This window comes from Grampus griseus (assembly GCF_964374135.1).
Source record: "Grampus griseus genome assembly, chromosome: 4".
In the NCBI taxonomy this organism is placed as follows: Eukaryota; Metazoa; Chordata; class Mammalia; order Artiodactyla; family Delphinidae; genus Grampus; species Grampus griseus.
In genome coordinates this window covers 17,048,333-17,065,391 of record NC_138997.1, presented here as the reverse complement: position 1 = coordinate 17,065,391, position 17,059 = coordinate 17,048,333, and the positions used below count along the sequence as shown (strand labels likewise).

The window sequence follows — 17,059 nt, the reverse complement described above, 5'->3', positions numbered from 1 at the left end:
CAAAGGGAAAACAGAACTCTGAACACCCTGTGTGGGACTGAGAGAAGAGAAATACGTAATCCAGGAAAAAGATATATCTAGGGAAATATTTAACCTGATGAAATCAAGATGTTACCTGAAATTAGCATATTGCAAACAAAGTCAGTGTTTGAGTGCACTGTTCTTCCTGATTTGACTTGGTCAAAAATAAGCTGATGGGAGGGGCTTAAAGATCCCAGATCACATGTGTAGAATTGGGCATTATCCAAGCAAACAATAATCTGTGCAATATATCTGTTGTACATACTTAAGCAGGGAAGAGTCTGTAAGAATTCACGTCTCCTGGCCTGCAGAGAAAGCAGAAACATGAGTACAGCAGGAAAAGTAAGGCAATTTATTTTTTACTTTTGGAATTATATTCTAATTAATATAATACACAAAGAGATACAGTATTTAATGAATAACTTAAAATTCATATATAAATTAGAAATAATATATACTGAAATACAACATAGAATATAGGCTTCAATATACAAGGTATATTAAACTACAAGAGATGGGCAATACCTAAATATCTTTAACAAAATGTATAGCATTATACTTATTACAGTCTATATTTCATATATTAAATAAATGTGAAGTAGTACATCCAATCATGAGTAATTTTCAAGTCTAAAGTTAGAAATGAAATGTTTTTATCAAGAAGTTATCTTTATGTTAAGATACCATAATATGAATGCTACTCTTTATAATCATATTCTTTTTATGAGTACAGGAAACTTAAGTGTGATAAAACTTTTATTGATCTCAAAGCATTAGAACAATCAAGACTAAACAAACCAACATCAACATGCAAATTCTGATTTAAAAGGGTCCTATTATGGCACAATTCAGGAAATTTCCATAGAAATCCTATAGAACAGTTGTCCCCAACCCCTGGGCTGCTTAGAAACCTGGCCTCACAGCAGAAGGTGAAAGGCAGGCCAGCCAGTGAAGCTTCATCTGCTGGTCCCCATCGCTCGAATTACCCCCTAAACCATCCCCCTTCCCCCACCCCCCCGTCCGTGGAAAAATTATCTTCCACGAAACCAGTCCCTGGTGCCAAAACGTTGGGGACCACTGCTAAAGAACGACATCTTCTTCATGTAAAAGTCAATATGATTTAAAAAAAAAAAAAAGTTAATACTGATACAGTTTGAACCACTTATTAGCACTGGGAACAGAGATACTTGGTTCTAAGTCTTCCATAGATTCATGTTTATTTGTTCAATGTGCTTACAGGTGCAGAGAAATACATGTGGTTATTCAATACAATCAATTCATGTTGTTTAACTTCTTCACGGCAAAAGCCTGTGTAACTGTTTCCAGTAGGTTTGCTGTATTAGGAGTTGATTGCACAATATAATATCTTGCTATGATGACTCAACTGAAAGATTCTGAGGTTTCTACGCACACTGTGTGACACACAAAAGGCCTATATCAATGAGATTGGTTGGAAATCTTATGGGTAACCAATTGTCAGTTTTCTTATTCTAACTTTATTTTCATCCATTACTGATTAGCATTTACAGTGGCATATTACATTTCAAATGAAGAATAGTAAAGAAAAAGAAAAACTAAATTTTCCAAAACTCAGCTTGAAAGAGTTCAGAGATCAAAAGGGTAAACCAAATGTATTAATGATAATTATAAATTATAGGCAATCAATTCTCACTCCTCAGGTGCAACATCAATAACTTTTAGCTACGATAACACTTCATTTATGTTTACCCTTCCTGCATTGTATGTTCCTCAAATGCTAAATGGCAACAATAATAATACCTACTTTCATAAGGTGGTTGTGAGAATTTAATAAATTCATATTAAATTTTTTCATACTGGAAAGCATTGAAAATAGTGCCTGGTACATAGAAATAATTTAATAAATACCAGTCACTGCTATTATTGCTGTTATTGCTATCTAACCGCTAACCTTTTGTTAATCTTTTACTACCATCAAGTAGTGAAAAGATAAAATGATGTTAATTCTTTGGACACCCAGCTTTGTGATTGAGAAGTGTTTAGTCAATTACTAAATCAGTTGAGCCTCAATCTTTTCACCTGTAAAATAAGACTAATAGTTCAATAATACTGCCCTGTAAAGTTTAAAAGTCAAACATGTATCAAGAACTCACCCAGCACAGCCACTTGTGCCTGCTACATCATTGGCACCCAATAATCAACACCTATCTACCGTTAGTGTATTATTTCCAAGTACTCTTATATTTATTGTGGAATTGACCATGACAAACACTTTGCAAAGTAGAAGGATTTGGCATACAAATAATGAAAATAAATTATCAGATAAATTTCAATTGAATTTTTATCGTATTTGCAATATGTTAATTCTCTCTAGAAAAAAACTGTCAACTATACAAGCTTTGCAAAAATGAACACAAGTCTTATACTACATTCCCAAGCACTAAAAATGTGTTCAACTTTTATTTGTAAGAACACCTGTAAGTAAGCTATGCTAGTTAGAAAGTCAAATACACAGTTGTCCCATTTTTAAATATATGTGTGTGTGTGTGTGTGTGTGTGTGTTGTGTGTGTGTAGAGTTTTAATCGCTACAATTTTGGGCTCAAGTGTAATCTGGAAGAAATCCCTATACATAAATTATATAACAAAACAGAGCTGCCAAAGCTAACTTTCAAATAAGTGATGCAAACAAATAGCACATAGAACAAGTGTAGAGAGAAAATCAAAGGAACAGGCAAATATATAGAGAGAAACCCTAGGCAGGGAGGCAAGTCCATAACTGGAATCATAAAGTCAGATCATTTTGGCTTAAGTGGAGAACTGAGCAAGGGAGAAATCAGTATCATGTGAACAGACACTGAATCTGTCAGCAAAGTGATAGTGATTTAGAACTTCACGTACGAGCCAATAGTTTTGGGTAAACAACCAATTTCAGGACTGCATTAGGAAATAGAAGCAATAAACAATCCTTAGAGGAAAAAAAAAACCTATGGTGTTCTTTCTTCATAAAAGAATATATTCCATTTTATCTCAGTGTCTCACTATAGTTAATTCTGTTTCTCTTTCCTTGTGGTATTGCTTTACACATTTTTATAAAGAGGTACTATTATTCTTTTTGCAAATCAAAGGTTTTCATTTCTGTGGAACAATGTTAGTTTCTAGACATGGGGCTAGATATTGCACGTAAAAAGGTAAAAGACACAATCCCTGACTTCAAGGGTGGGGAAAAACTGGTATCATCTTTCTGTTCAATTTTCAGGTAATAAAATGCAAAGCAGCTGTGCTATGGGAGCTCAAAAAACCATTTTCCATTGAGGAGGTGGAGGTTGCACCCCCTAAGGCCTATGAAGTTCGTATTAAGGTAAAACTTCCTTCCATTTCTATTTAATCTTAGGTTTAAAAATTTCAGAGAGTAACAATGAAAATAACCAAAATCCATTAAGAGGCACTTTTCATATGGTTATCCAGACAGTGGAATTACATTCGTTGCCAAGGAAAGTTGTAAGTATAAATTGTTAAGTTTTTTAAAAAGAGACCAAAGAGTATATACAGTATAAACCTAGTAAAATAAAAAAGAATTTATGTGTTAATACAGAAAAATAGGTGCAAAGGAATATATATCCAGATTTTAAATCAATTAGCATTAGATGGTAGCATTTAAGTAACTATTTTCTTGGTGCTAATCTGCATTTCCTACTTCTATACAAAAGATTGCCTCCTTGTATATTATATGACTTAACTATTTCAGAAACAATTATTTCACAGATTATTCCAAATTGTTTAATGCATGAAAGGAAAGTAGAGGAGGGTTTTAGGCTGAATAATCTTGGGTATAAATTGAATCTGTATTTGGGAAGAGTAGGAATTGTCAGTGAAAACTCTTTAGCGCAAATTCAGGAAACTGGGTATGTTAAGTCCATCTGAGTGAGGGTCATAATCTTTTCTGAATCTAATCATCCTCCCTTTACCCTGTAGGTGGTGGCCACAGGAGTCTGTCGCTCAGATGACCATGCGATTAATGGATCTTTGGTCACACCTCTTCCTGCGATCATAGGCCATGAGGCAGCCGGCATTGTGGAGAGCATTGGAGAAGGGGTGACTACAGTAAAACCAGGTACAGAATTCACAGTTGGGGAGTGTGCTTTGGTTCAGGACCCCAAGATGATCCAGCCTGGATGATGACACTGAAGTAATAAGAGATGAAAGAACTTGCTCAAGGCTGAGCTAGGACTTGACTGGAGGTCTCTTCCTTTCCTCCCTCCCTGCCTGTCTCAGGCATGTATGCATCCATGCACTCCTGTATTCTCTCCTTCAGCAAGTATTTCTTGAGGACCTGCTAGATGTCAGCCACCATGTTAGATCCAGGGAATACATGAGGATCAAAAAAGACCCAGTGCCTGCCAGGGTGGAGTTCATAATGAATTAATTCCCATTTTAGTGTTGCTAAGCATTGTCTTCTATCAGGTCCAAATTAAACTACAGATGAGACAAGGGAAAAAACATGTCTGTGTCCTGAGCCTCTAGATCAGTGTATGGAACCTGTTCTGTACTGACTTCACACAATGGGGATTGTGAGGCCATGACTGAATCAACATTATCTCTTCTCAGGTGGGAAGTGGAGCCCATTCACTGATTTCCCCTTCCAATATGGCCTTCTTTCCTGAACACGGAATGAACGAAACAGACTAGTTGGCAGGAAATGAAAGAGAACTAGCAGAAGGCATCCTGCCATAAACAGTATCTGTTTTATTACCTTTAACCATGATTAAATGTGACTGGTTACCAAGTACTATTTTTCTTTAATATTTATTGTATCCTAATATTATTGTGTATTAATACAGATAAATATTTTTAGAGGTAAACTGTGAATAAACAGAAAATTTCCACGCTATCATCTCATATAAAGTTTATCTATTAAATGTTATCTTTCTGAGTCTTTTGGATAAGTAGTATAGATGATTAAAAATAAATATTTTTAATTCTAAAAAATCACTTTAGCCAGTAGATTTGACCTCCCTGCTCACCAAATACTTAATTGACCTGTGAACAGAAAATAATAAAATCAGTTGTCTGGTTTGAGTTTCAGCTCTCAGTATTTCCTTTAGTTAGAAATCTATTAATAATAAATGACACCCCTACTTTTTTTTTTTTTTTTGCGGTACGCGGGCCTCTCACTGTTGTGGCCTCTCCCATTGCCGAGCACAGGCTCCGGACACGCAGGCTCAGCAGCCATGGCTCACGTGCCCAGCCGCTCCGCAGCATGTGGGATCTTCCCGGACCGGGGCATGAACCTGTGTCCCCTGCATCGGCAGGCGGACTCTCAACCACTGCGCCACCAGGGAAGCCCAACACCCCTACTTTTCACCCCTGCTCCCTCCACCATAGCAGTAAAAATGAACTATTCACAAATTATCAGCTACAAACATTGGAAAGTCAGTTCTTATCCTAAAAGAAAGTGTCTAACTTATTATTGAGGGTTGAGGTTTTCAAAAGCATTTCTTAAATTCTTATGTGTCCTATTTTTGTTTGTTTTCCTTAAAAAAGAATTTTTTAAAGGACTCATTTCATAGTAGAGATAAGCATAATCACTTTGAAAAGCCAAGAAATAGTTGTTGAGATTCTCATTGTTATTGTATCCCAAACTATTACAAAATACTGGATCATCTAGTGGAACTATGGCAGCCTGCTCACAACTTAAATTTATATTTACACTTACAGTGAGAATATTTGTTTTAATTATTAAGGATTAAATGAGATGATACATATAAAATCTCCAAGAGAAAGGGCACACAATAAAAGATAACTATCAACACAGTGGAACCACTTCTAAAAATCCATGTTGGTTTCCACATTTGCATTTTCTCTGGGCATCTTCAGGCATATATAAACCCAAACTGGTAACGATGCTGGCAGGCAATGACCAAGACATAGTGCTGACTGGACCCTATTGTTGGAGACTCTTCAAAGTCAAGTGCCTCTAATACATATGTGTAAGTTCTAAGCTCTAGCTCTATTAATTCCTGGGTAGAAATTTAAGAAGAATTTGTTTTACCCCCTTCCCCAGGTGATAAAGTCATCCCACTCTTTGTTCCCCAGTGTGGAAAGTGCAGTGTTTGTAAACACCCGGAAGGCAATTTCTGCCTGAAAAACAGGTAAGTTTCTGATACTCTCCTTATGCAGCCAAGGAATTTGCACATCAGTTATACTCCTGTCTCATACCCTCATGTGCCTGTGTGTTGCACTGACCAGTATGACCAATCCCCGGGGGACCCTTATGGATGGTACCAGCAGGTTCACCTGCAGAGGGAAGCCCATCTACCATTTCATCGGCACCAGCGCCTTCACTCAGTACACAGTGGTGGATGAGATGTCGGTGGCCAAGATTGATGCAGACTCACCGCTGGAGAAAGTCTGTCTCATTGGCTGTGGATTTTCTACTGGTTATGGGTCTGCGGTCAAAGTTGCCAAGGTAGGAATTACAATGGGTGATAAAACCAGCTACACTCAGACTGTCAGGAGCTAAAAGGAGAGCAGCTTCTCACAGGAATCAGAGATCATGCTACACAGATTTACTGGTAGCTTCTCCCCCCACCACCGTAATAATATTGACATGCTCCATAGAATCGAGTCTGTTGATTATAAGTAGAAAATGCCCTCAGAAGGAATTGAGAGCGCATCCTAGAAAATTTATCTGTTAATCACAAATGAAAAGCTGTTGATAATTAACTAAGAGAAAGTAAAGATGTTTTCAATAATTATTCTTCTACATGTGTTTTTCTATGGGATTACTAAATTTTAGAGCTGGGAGCTCGTTTTGTCATTCATTTTGTAGTTAGCACCAACATGAGCCATACACAGCAGTTTCCACTAAGTTCTGCGTCAGGAAAAGTAAATGAAATGAAGGCGTTGCCTTTGAGGAGTATCTAGTCCATGGATCTTCTACTCCCAGAATTATGACCAACAGTAGATTTCAAAGCCTTACCTGATATGCCGATATGCTTCCAAACTGAGGGTCGCCAACATACCCGCTCTGTGGATCTCTACGAGGAAAGCAATGAAGCTTCAATGATGCATGAAGCATTTATTCCACTGCTATACCTCCACCCCTGCCACAAATACACACACACACACACACACACACACACACACACTTCAGAAGTGGTAGATTTTAAGGAGAAATTCTTTAAAGGCTCCTCTTCCCAAAAGGCTGGAAATCTAGTAGTATCCTTTCATTTTATGAAACTGAGGTCCAGAGACATAGAGCTATTTGCCCAAAATCTCACAACTGGTTAATATGACAGCTGTGACTAGCTTCTTTCTCAAAACTCCTGCTGAATCATAAACCATAATACATAATTACCAGCACTTTTAAATCACAACCACAAGCCTCATGTTTTTCTAAGGTAAAAAAGTGGTGTTGTGCCCCACAGAATGTTTACTTGGGACAGGAGGAACATTTCACCCACACTGAAGGCTAACTGTAGCAGATCAGGTTTATTAAACAGTTCCTTAGGCAAGTTAAACAATTGAGAGCACGTGTTTTCCAAATTTCTGTGAGCCTAGCACTAAGTCCCTTGTGCAATTGCCTCATCTGAGCAGGTGGTCCAACTGAACCTACACACAGAAGCCAAGAAGAACTTGTGATGATGAATTTCATCCATTATTAAAGTACAGACTAGCTTTTCATTGCATTATTCTTCATTAGTGTATTTTAAAAAGCAGACATAAAGACCCACTCAGAGCACACCGGTCCCAAGCAGTATTATCTTAAACTTACCTGTTAAATTTCCCCTGTTGTTAAGTTTGCTTTAAGCCGAGGATAACTCTTCTATGCTTCACCGATAATTTCTGCTCTCATTATACTGATCATGACTACTGAAAGTTAATGAAACAAGGAGTTAATTATTGAGGGTTCAATTGGATTATTTTTTTTCAGTCTCCTCTCTTCTACTTATTATTTAATTTCCCCAAAATTGTGTTTGTGTATGTGTGATGGACTGAAGCTGGCTATCAATAGATTCTCTTTAAGAGGGGGTCACTAGCATTTAGAGCTCAAAGATCATCCAGTCCACTGGCTCCCAGCTTGGGTTTCCCATTGGAGTCACCTGGAGACTCAGTCTCACCTGCAGAGTCTGATTTAATTGCTTATGGGCTGTGACCTGGGTGTTGAGATTCTTTTTCAAAGCTCCCCAGGTGAGTCTTATGTCTAGCAAAATTTGAGAACCACTGATCTAATTCAACCCCTTCATTTTAAACATGAAGCAGCTGAAGCCAAAAGAAGTTTTGAAAACAGATGGACATAGTTTGAGTCGCTCCTGACAAGGGAAAAGCATGGCACTTTATACAATTTAGGCTCTTTCTAACAGTCATTAATCTGTATTTGCATTTTCTGAAAACACAGGTCACCCAGGGCTCCACCTGTGCCGTGTTTGGCCTCGGAGGAGTTGGTCTGTCTGTTATCATAGGCTGTAAGGCAGCTGGAGCAGCCAGGATCATTGCAGTGGACATCAACAAAGACAAATTTGTAAAGGCCAAAGAGGTGGGTGCCACTGAGTGCATCAACCCTCGGGACTATGAGAAACCCATCCAGGAGGTGCTGAAGGAAATGAGTGGTGGAGGTGTGGATTTCTCATTTGAAGTCATCGGTCGTTTTGACACCATGGTATGTACCCTGAAATGCCTTGAGACATCAGCTTCTGCATTCTAGAGTCTACTTTTATGCAGCAGAATATAAACATTATATATAAAGAATATTTTTTAAACTATGGCAATTTTCCATCTCCTATTTGTTACCTGGATTGCTTAATTATTATTATGAGGAATCTCATTCCATCAGTTACATATAACTGTCACAAGTATTATTTCCTTTTTAGAGACAGAAGAGGGTTTTTTTATTGAGCCATCATAAATTTATTTTAATTTTTAGTTCAAAAAATTCAACCTCAAGTCAATATAAAGAATATAAATTCTGGTTTCAAGTTGGCAAGTTTGATTTTTCCCCCACATTCTTAACAAAAAATGGTTTGACGATTTTTATAGGTTTTAATGGATATCATATTTTGGCCAAAAGAAAAAATGAGCAACTTTAGGCTCCGTATCATTTTATTAACAGAAAATATGCCCTGTTTTTACCACAGCACGCAGCACAGTGCCTGGTACATAATACGCATTCGAATCTGTGTGTTGAACTGAATACTTTAAAAAGTCAACAGGTTTTTCCACCCAAAAAATTTAAGTGATATGTATCTCATAGTGTTGTTTCTGGATTAAGTGAGATAAACATGTAAAATACTTAGTACGTGCCACCTGTCAGTAGCAAGCTCTTATTAATAAATGTCAGCTGGGGTCATCAACGTACAGTACTGTTTGCAATCTTGCAGCACTTACATTGTCTTTAAAATATACATATTACTTTCAAATAATTACAATTATCAATTGCAACAGAGAACACATCCCTAGCTACATTTCACCTAACCAGAATTCTCTAGAATCCTAATGAAAACACCCCCAGAGACCAACAAAAAAAAGCCCCCTTTTAAGGTTCTCCAGTAAGCCCCAGCAGTGTTGGTAGTAAGAAGCAGCACCTAAAGAGTAAAGCTCTTTGCAGCCTTGACCTGGGACAATATGTCATAGATGACTGAAGTTCCAATACAATCCAACTTTTTCCAAGGCTCTAGCCTTTCTCCTTATGCCATTTTTCTATGGTTTCTCCTCCATTTTCTCTTGTGGAATTGGACTGTTTTAAATGTCTGATAGCCACATGTTCTAAAGTTCTCTGGTCTTCCAAATGTCATACTCCAAAATCAAAGGACTGATTATTATATATTTCAGGGGGGGATCCTAAATGACTTTCTTACTGCAAACCTGCTTAAAAACCTGACTGGAGGGGAAAGGCTTTCTTTTCAAGTTCCAGAGTAATAGGTGTAGTTTAAAGTAAAGTCACACAGGAGTTAAAAGCACATTTAAAACATGCCCATTTTAGGTCAACAACTATATGGAAAGGTGCTCAACATCATTAATCACCAGGGAAATGCAAATCAGAACCATAGAGAGATATTACCTCATCCCTGTTAGAGTGGCTATTATCAAAAGACAAGCAATAACAAGTGTTGGAGATTGTGTGGAGGAAAGGGAATTTTGTGCACTGTTGGTGGGAATGTAAAATTGGTACAGCCATTATGAAAAGCAGTATAAAGGGTTCCTCCAAAAATTTAAGATAGAATTACCATATGATCCAGCAATCCCACTTCTGGGTATATATCCAAAGAATATAGAAATCACTATCTGCACCCCCATGTTCACTGCAGCATTATTCATAATAGCCAAGATATGGAAACAACCTACATGTCCATTGATGGATGAACAGATAAAGAAATTGTGATGTATATATAATATATATATTCATATATATTCTATTCAATAATATATTCAATAATATAATTCATATGAATGAGTATTATTCAGCCATAAAAAAGAAGTCCTGCCATTTGCAACAACATGGAATAACCCGCAGGACATTATGCAAAGTGAAATAAGGCAGACACAGAAAGACAAATATTATATGACCTCTCTTACATGTGGAAACTAAAAAAATCAAATTCTTAGAACCACTGAGTAGAACAGTGGTGGCCAGGGTCTGGAGGAGTGGGGGAGGAATAATGGGTAGATGTCAAAGAGTACAAACTTTTAGTTATGAGTAAGTTCTGGAGACTTCCACGTACAGCATGGTTATTATAGTTAATACTACTATACTGTATACTTCAAATTTGCTAAGAGAGTAGATCTCAGATGTTCTCACTACAAAAAAAGGTAGTAGCTATGTGAGGTGATGAATGTGAATTAACTTGATTGTGGTAATCATTTCACATGGTATATTAAATAATCACATTGTTCACCCTAAAAAATCACATTGTACAACCTAAAAATAAACAATTTTTATTTGTCAATCATACTTCAACAAAACTGTAAAAAAATAAAGTACATAAATTAAGAAAAAAGTGTCCACTAGAAATGGGCGGTAGAAATGGGGATCCATTAAAAAGGGAGACTGTGAAGTGGGAAAGAGAGAAATGTTGATGATGTAATTGACCTTGTATCGGGTTCACCATCAAAATACCTGGTTCAAAGTACTGAGTTCAAAATATCTTAATAAGTAAATGAAGAATGAGTTAACTAACTCAGATTGCCCAGGGGTCATGTGATGATAAACATTACCTTTATTTGAGGAATCAGATTACATATATGTAATGAGATTTGCCACTTTATTATTTTCTAAAGAAGACTTAAGTACATACAAACATACAAATTCATTCATCTATTGTCTCACTCAAAAATATCTTCTGGGCATTTTCTAAAGCCACACCTAGTGGCTTTAGGAAATAATGGGGAATGAAGAAAAAGGCATAATCTCCTCCCGCCACACACACACAATTTAGCTAGATCCATATTACACGATACCGTGTATCATAAGTTGGGACTACCAGAAAATCCACTTTAATGATGCTACATATTAATTTTATTCCAGATGGCTGCCTTGTTGTGCTGTCACGAAGCATATGGAGTAAGCGTCATTGTAGGAATAGCTTCTAGTGCCGAAAATCTCCCTATGTACCCCATGTTGCTGTTGACTGGACGTACCTGGAAAGGAGCTGTTTTTGGTGGTACGTAGTTAGGCTTGAGGGCCAAATTCTTACTAACTTCAGGATTTCTTCCTTTTTACAAGTGACAAGGCCAGGTTTTAAAATGCAGTGTAGGGACTTCGCTGGTGGTGCAGTGGTTAATAATCCACCTGCCAATGCAGGGGACATGGGTTTGATCCCTGGTCCAGGAAGATCCCACATGCCACGGAGCAACTAAGCCCGTGCCCCACAACTACTGAGCCTGTGCTCTAGAGCCTGTGAGCCACAACTGAGCCCGCATGCCACAATTACTGAAGCCTGTGCGCCTAGAGCCTGTGCTCTGCAACGAGAGAAGCCACCACAGTGAGAAGCCCGCACACCGCAACGAAGAGTAGCCCCCGCTCACCGCAACTAGAGAAAGCCCGCGCGCAACAACAAAGACCCAACACAGCCAAAATTAATTAATTAATTAATTTAAAAAAATAAAATGCAATGTAGTTTAAAAATAAACTAAAGTTCCTTTGTATCTATAGGCTCCAAATCAACTAGATGTGGAACTAATGCATACAGAAAGTCCCAAGATAGACTTTAATGGAGTCCCCATAAACTAACAAGGATCTTTCAGCATCATCTCCTTTGATACTTGTGACTGCACAATGCACTGAAATACCTAGGAGGATCCAGGAAATCCACAGCGATAATCTATGTCTGCACTCACTGCCCCAATTTAGACAATTGTTAAATCTTCTTCTTCACTTTGAGAATAACCATCTGTACTATAATTTCTCTATGAGAGAACTAATAACCAAGGACCCTAGTTTGTTTGGAGAGATTGTATTAAAAAGTCAAACCACCGCAAAAGGATATTGAAACACACCATCTCTTCTTAACCTCAGTAATAGTAGTCTGTGGACACTTTACAAACTTTCATTTAAATTCTATGTGGAAAGTCTCCTCTGCAATTCTCCTCATATCTGGCTGAATCTAACATTGATGTCACTTCCTTTTCAGGCTTTAAAAGTAAAGATTCTGTCCCCAAACTTGTGGCTGATTTTATGGCTAAGAAGTTTCCACTGGATCCATTAATAACCCATGTTTTACCCTTTGAAAAAATAAATGAAGGATTTGACCTGCTTCGCTCAGGAAAGAGGTAGACTTTAAGTTTCTTTTCATGGTGCGGTTTGACTAACAGAGAAAAAAAGGTAGAAGGATGAGAGAAAGCAAGGGTGCAGTACCTTGGTTTTCCATTCATAGTTCAATCTTTGCATGTAGGACACTTAAGATCATGTTGTGAGAAGCTAAATGCTTTGCACTGCCTGTTTTGTTGAAGCCAAATTATGTTGGTCACAGTAAATCTGAATGATCAGAGCCCTCTGCCTTCTTTACGAGAGAACTCTTACCTTTGCAAGGAAAAAGAATGAGACACACAGTCATATTATAACGTGGAGTTACTGCAGCCCCTGCCTAGCCACCTAAAACGGTTGACTATTAATAGCTATAAATTTAAATTACATTCAAGACATCCCCAAAACTCATTATGGGAGCTGGTGGAGCTATATAGGCATTATTTTCTATACAGATATTACTTTCTTCATTAAAATGCTATTATTGTTATTCCTTTTTTCCATTTACAAAGAATTTTTCACAAATAAAAATTATTGCAAAGAGGAAGGGTACATAATCTATTTTAAATCTTTAAATCTTACGTGTTCTTCAAAGCTTAGGAAAACAAGCCAGTTCCATTTTCCACCTCTAACGTTTAACTTTTACAACCACCTAAAAAGAAGAATTTTATCATTTGCATTTATATATGGGGCACAATTAATAATAGGCAGTTTTACCTAACTCTCCCCTTCTTGTTCCATAGTCCCTGCTTTTTCTGCAGCTTCACCCTTCTTCTCATGAGGTTTTCAATTTTAAACAATATTTCTTTAGCACCCATACACATAACACATACTAGGCACTTAGTCTGATAAATATTTTTGAGGAAAGAAAGAAACTAGCATCCAAACAGTACCAGATTACATCCTTTCTAGAAAGCAGTTTGGTCATTTGTATCAGAAACCTTAAAAAAACAAAACAAAAAAATAAAACTTAGATCCTATGTCCCAGCAATGCCATTTCTGAGAATATATTCTACAGAAATTATGAGATATGCCAACATACATATGTTTAAGCATGTTCATCTATAATATCAAAAATTGGAAACATTCCAAAGGTTAACATTAAGGGGATAGTTAAATAAATTCCAAACATGTACTAGAAATCAATGAAGCCATTTAAAAAGAAATGATTTCATTAAATTGGGAAATTCTCCTGATGTAATTTTAGGCTATAGAGTAGAGAAAACAAACTTATATATACAATATGGTTCCAAGTTTTCAATAAGAGCAATAAAAACTTGCATATGTTTAGAAAAAGTTGATCAAAATTCAAGAAAATATTAACACTGATTATTTCTGGGTTGTGGGATTACAGGTTATCTTTACTTTCTTCTTTATACTGTCCTTTACTTTCTAAATTATCTACATACATTTTTCATATATATTATATATATACACACACACATATATATATATTTTTTAAATACAAAGACCACCTTTTTCTAAAGTACCCATCAGAAGATGGTTTTTGGAAAGGACATTAGTTCCAGCAAAATGTAACATTTCTGATCTTTCCAAGAATAAAGTCTCACCCAGTACAAATCAATTCTTTTTTTTCTACTTCTAAGTCTCCTTAAACATTTCTTTATCAAAGCTCTATTAAACTTTCAACATGGTCTTAACTTTATTACACTATCAGCACCTTTAGGCACATTACCTATCATCTTGTAATTTGTGCAACTTTGTATTTGTATTTAAATCCCAGGATCCCACACTAGATGTGTGATCTAAAGAAAGTTGCAAGTCTCTCCAAGTCTCAGTATCTACAATCGCTAAAACGGAAATTATATTAGAAACTGCCTCCTAGCATTGTTGTTTAAGTATAAGTTTAAATGATAAAATACATGAAAAACATCTACATAGTATGTGACAACAGCATGAACATATCATTACACATTGTTATTTTGTATTCCTTATTATACAAGGCATGTGGGATCTCAAAAATTATATTTTGAAAATCTAATACATAATGAAGCCTAAATGGCAGTCATATTCAGGATATAATAGAGCTTCAGGTTGGAGAAAACACAACAGGAAAAGATGAGATGACGTTTTACCTGACTTGACTTGAGTGCATTACGGATGGGAATGAAATAGCAGGAAACAAAGATAGCTGTTCAAAGAGACAAATCAAGTGCTCCTTGTACTCTCACATGGAAGAGTGTATATTATCTAAACATTAAAACAATTAGTATCTTTTATTTTCTGTTTCAGTGTCCGTACCGTCCTGACATTTTGAGACTATACATGTGGCTTCACTTGTAGCAGTCTTCCGGCTCCTCCATCATCTGAAACATCAGCCAAACATCATCAATAATTCTATTCTTCAGAGATACTACCAATAAATTACACATAGGGGCTTTCCAAAAGAAATAAAATTAATATGAAATCATTTTTAAGCAAATGCTTAAAATTCAAGTAAGAGTCAGATGAACCATCATATGGGTAATTGAGTCCAATAAACCCTCCTTCTTAATCATTCTACTCATGTTGAATCGTGTCATCTTTCCCACTGGGGAAAGGTATTTCTTTTGAGTTTCTGCACTTTTCGTGTCTTTGCCACCCTTAGTCTTTGAAGTCTTAGTCATTGAGAAAGTCCTCGTGATACTTATTCCCCAACATATATGTGATGGACTATTGTGCTCCAAGTCCTCTACCTGTACTTCTACTGTCTGTATTTTCCTTTTTATGAAATGCAGCAAAACCCTACAGTAAAAACTACACATAGTCTGCGAAAGGATACACTCAGATTTATAAGTGGAGAAGGTCCAGAACTTCTAAGTGCAGGGAATTTCTTAGGGAAATGTCACATATTTTTAAGGTGAAGGGAAGTGTTTTTATACTACACTTTCATACTACCTGTGATAAATGTGAGGTTTGAATAGTAAATCTGAAAACTGAACTGCTCTTGGAACCATATTCCAAAAGTCTATAACTTTTACTCAAGAAAGTACTTTATTGGTTAAATGATCTTAGTTATTACAATTGACTGAAAATAAGTCATAAGGTAATTAAAAATAATACGGTGGCTTGAAGTCTAGGGATGGGAATAAAGCAGCTGTGGACACAGAGTGTAAAAAGGGTAACTAAGAAATGGCACAAACATCCAAAGCAATAGATTTTCTAAGTAGATGTATATACACATAGAGATGTACATTTTTGCAAAAATCTTTTCAAACTAGAACTTTTCTATTAACTACCATGTCTTAAGCCTATAACCCTGGAATTAATTCTTTGCACATGTGAAAGTCTATGGTCCCCATTTGTTAGTGCTTTCTCAGGGGAAGATTTGCACTTTGAGCTTCATCTCTAAATGTGTAATGAAAAGCTTATTCCTTGAAGGAGCTTTAGCTATCTTTAAAAGTGTGATTTGTTTCCATGTCTACAATTTGTTTGATATTGTGGAAAGGACTCTAGACTTAGAGCAAGTGATCTACCACTTATTTGTGACCTTCAGTAAATTACTCAACCTCTCTAAACCCATTTTATCCATTGTTTTAAAAAATTACTCTACCAACCCATTACAGCTTCATGAAGATTAGATGGAATGATGCTAGTGAAAAGGCTTGTCAACTATGAAGTGCCACGTAAATGTAGGGAACAGTTTAATTCTTTTGTCAAAGATACTGAAGGAGATATTGAGGGTTAGGGGAGCTTTAAGAATGTCCCTAAGTTTTCAGATTGTCCTGACATCATGGAACACCACGTTCCCATGTTACTGGGTGCTCCAATGTTTTTATATTGGTGCTGATAATGTGAGATTCAGAGGAAAAAGAGATGGTTCTAAATGCCCATGTCACAATAGTGGGCATAAAATCCTACTGGTTGCACAGAGGCCTGGCCCGTGAGCCATGGCCGCTGAGCCTGCGCGTCCAGAGCCTGTGCTCCGCAACGGGAGAGGCCACAACAGTGAGAGGCCCGCGTACCACACACAAAAAAAATTACTCAGAAGTTGAAGTAGAGTAAGAGCAAGTATGTATTTAATAATTACATTCTTAGACACATGACTACTTAATTCTGTTAGCAAATGATTATTGCACAAATAACCTCTATTAAGTATTCTCCAAAAATGTGAAATTGATCATTTTATTGAAGTATATCAAATTATATTTATCTGTCAAATACGCAGCAAACATTCAGGAAATGGACCATTGCATAGGAAGAGAAACCAAAATTAGTATGGCAAGAATAAAACTAGAGTGGGGGCCCTAGAGGCCAAACACCATTTTGATGAAATTTTTTGTCATATATGTCTACCTGGTTTACTCATTTCATTCACT

The 17,059-nt window shown here is 36.7% G+C and overlaps 1 protein-coding gene across 1 annotated transcript in view; it reads left to right on the top strand.

Annotated features, from left to right (window-relative positions):
• Positions 1-240: 240 nt before the first annotated feature.
• Positions 241-17,059, top strand: part of LOC309821814 (uncharacterized protein) — an 87,641-nt gene continuing 70,822 nt past the window's right edge. The window contains 9 exon segments of the mRNA XM_082653299.1: positions 241-363; positions 3,258-3,359; positions 3,974-4,112; positions 6,063-6,150; positions 6,248-6,467; positions 8,400-8,660; positions 11,523-11,658; positions 12,628-12,766; positions 14,994-14,998. Of these exon segments, the coding sequence (XP_082509425.1) occupies positions 346-363; positions 3,258-3,359; positions 3,974-4,112; positions 6,063-6,150; positions 6,248-6,467; positions 8,400-8,660; positions 11,523-11,658; positions 12,628-12,766; positions 14,994-14,998 (1,108 nt within the window). The 5' untranslated portion in view covers positions 241-345.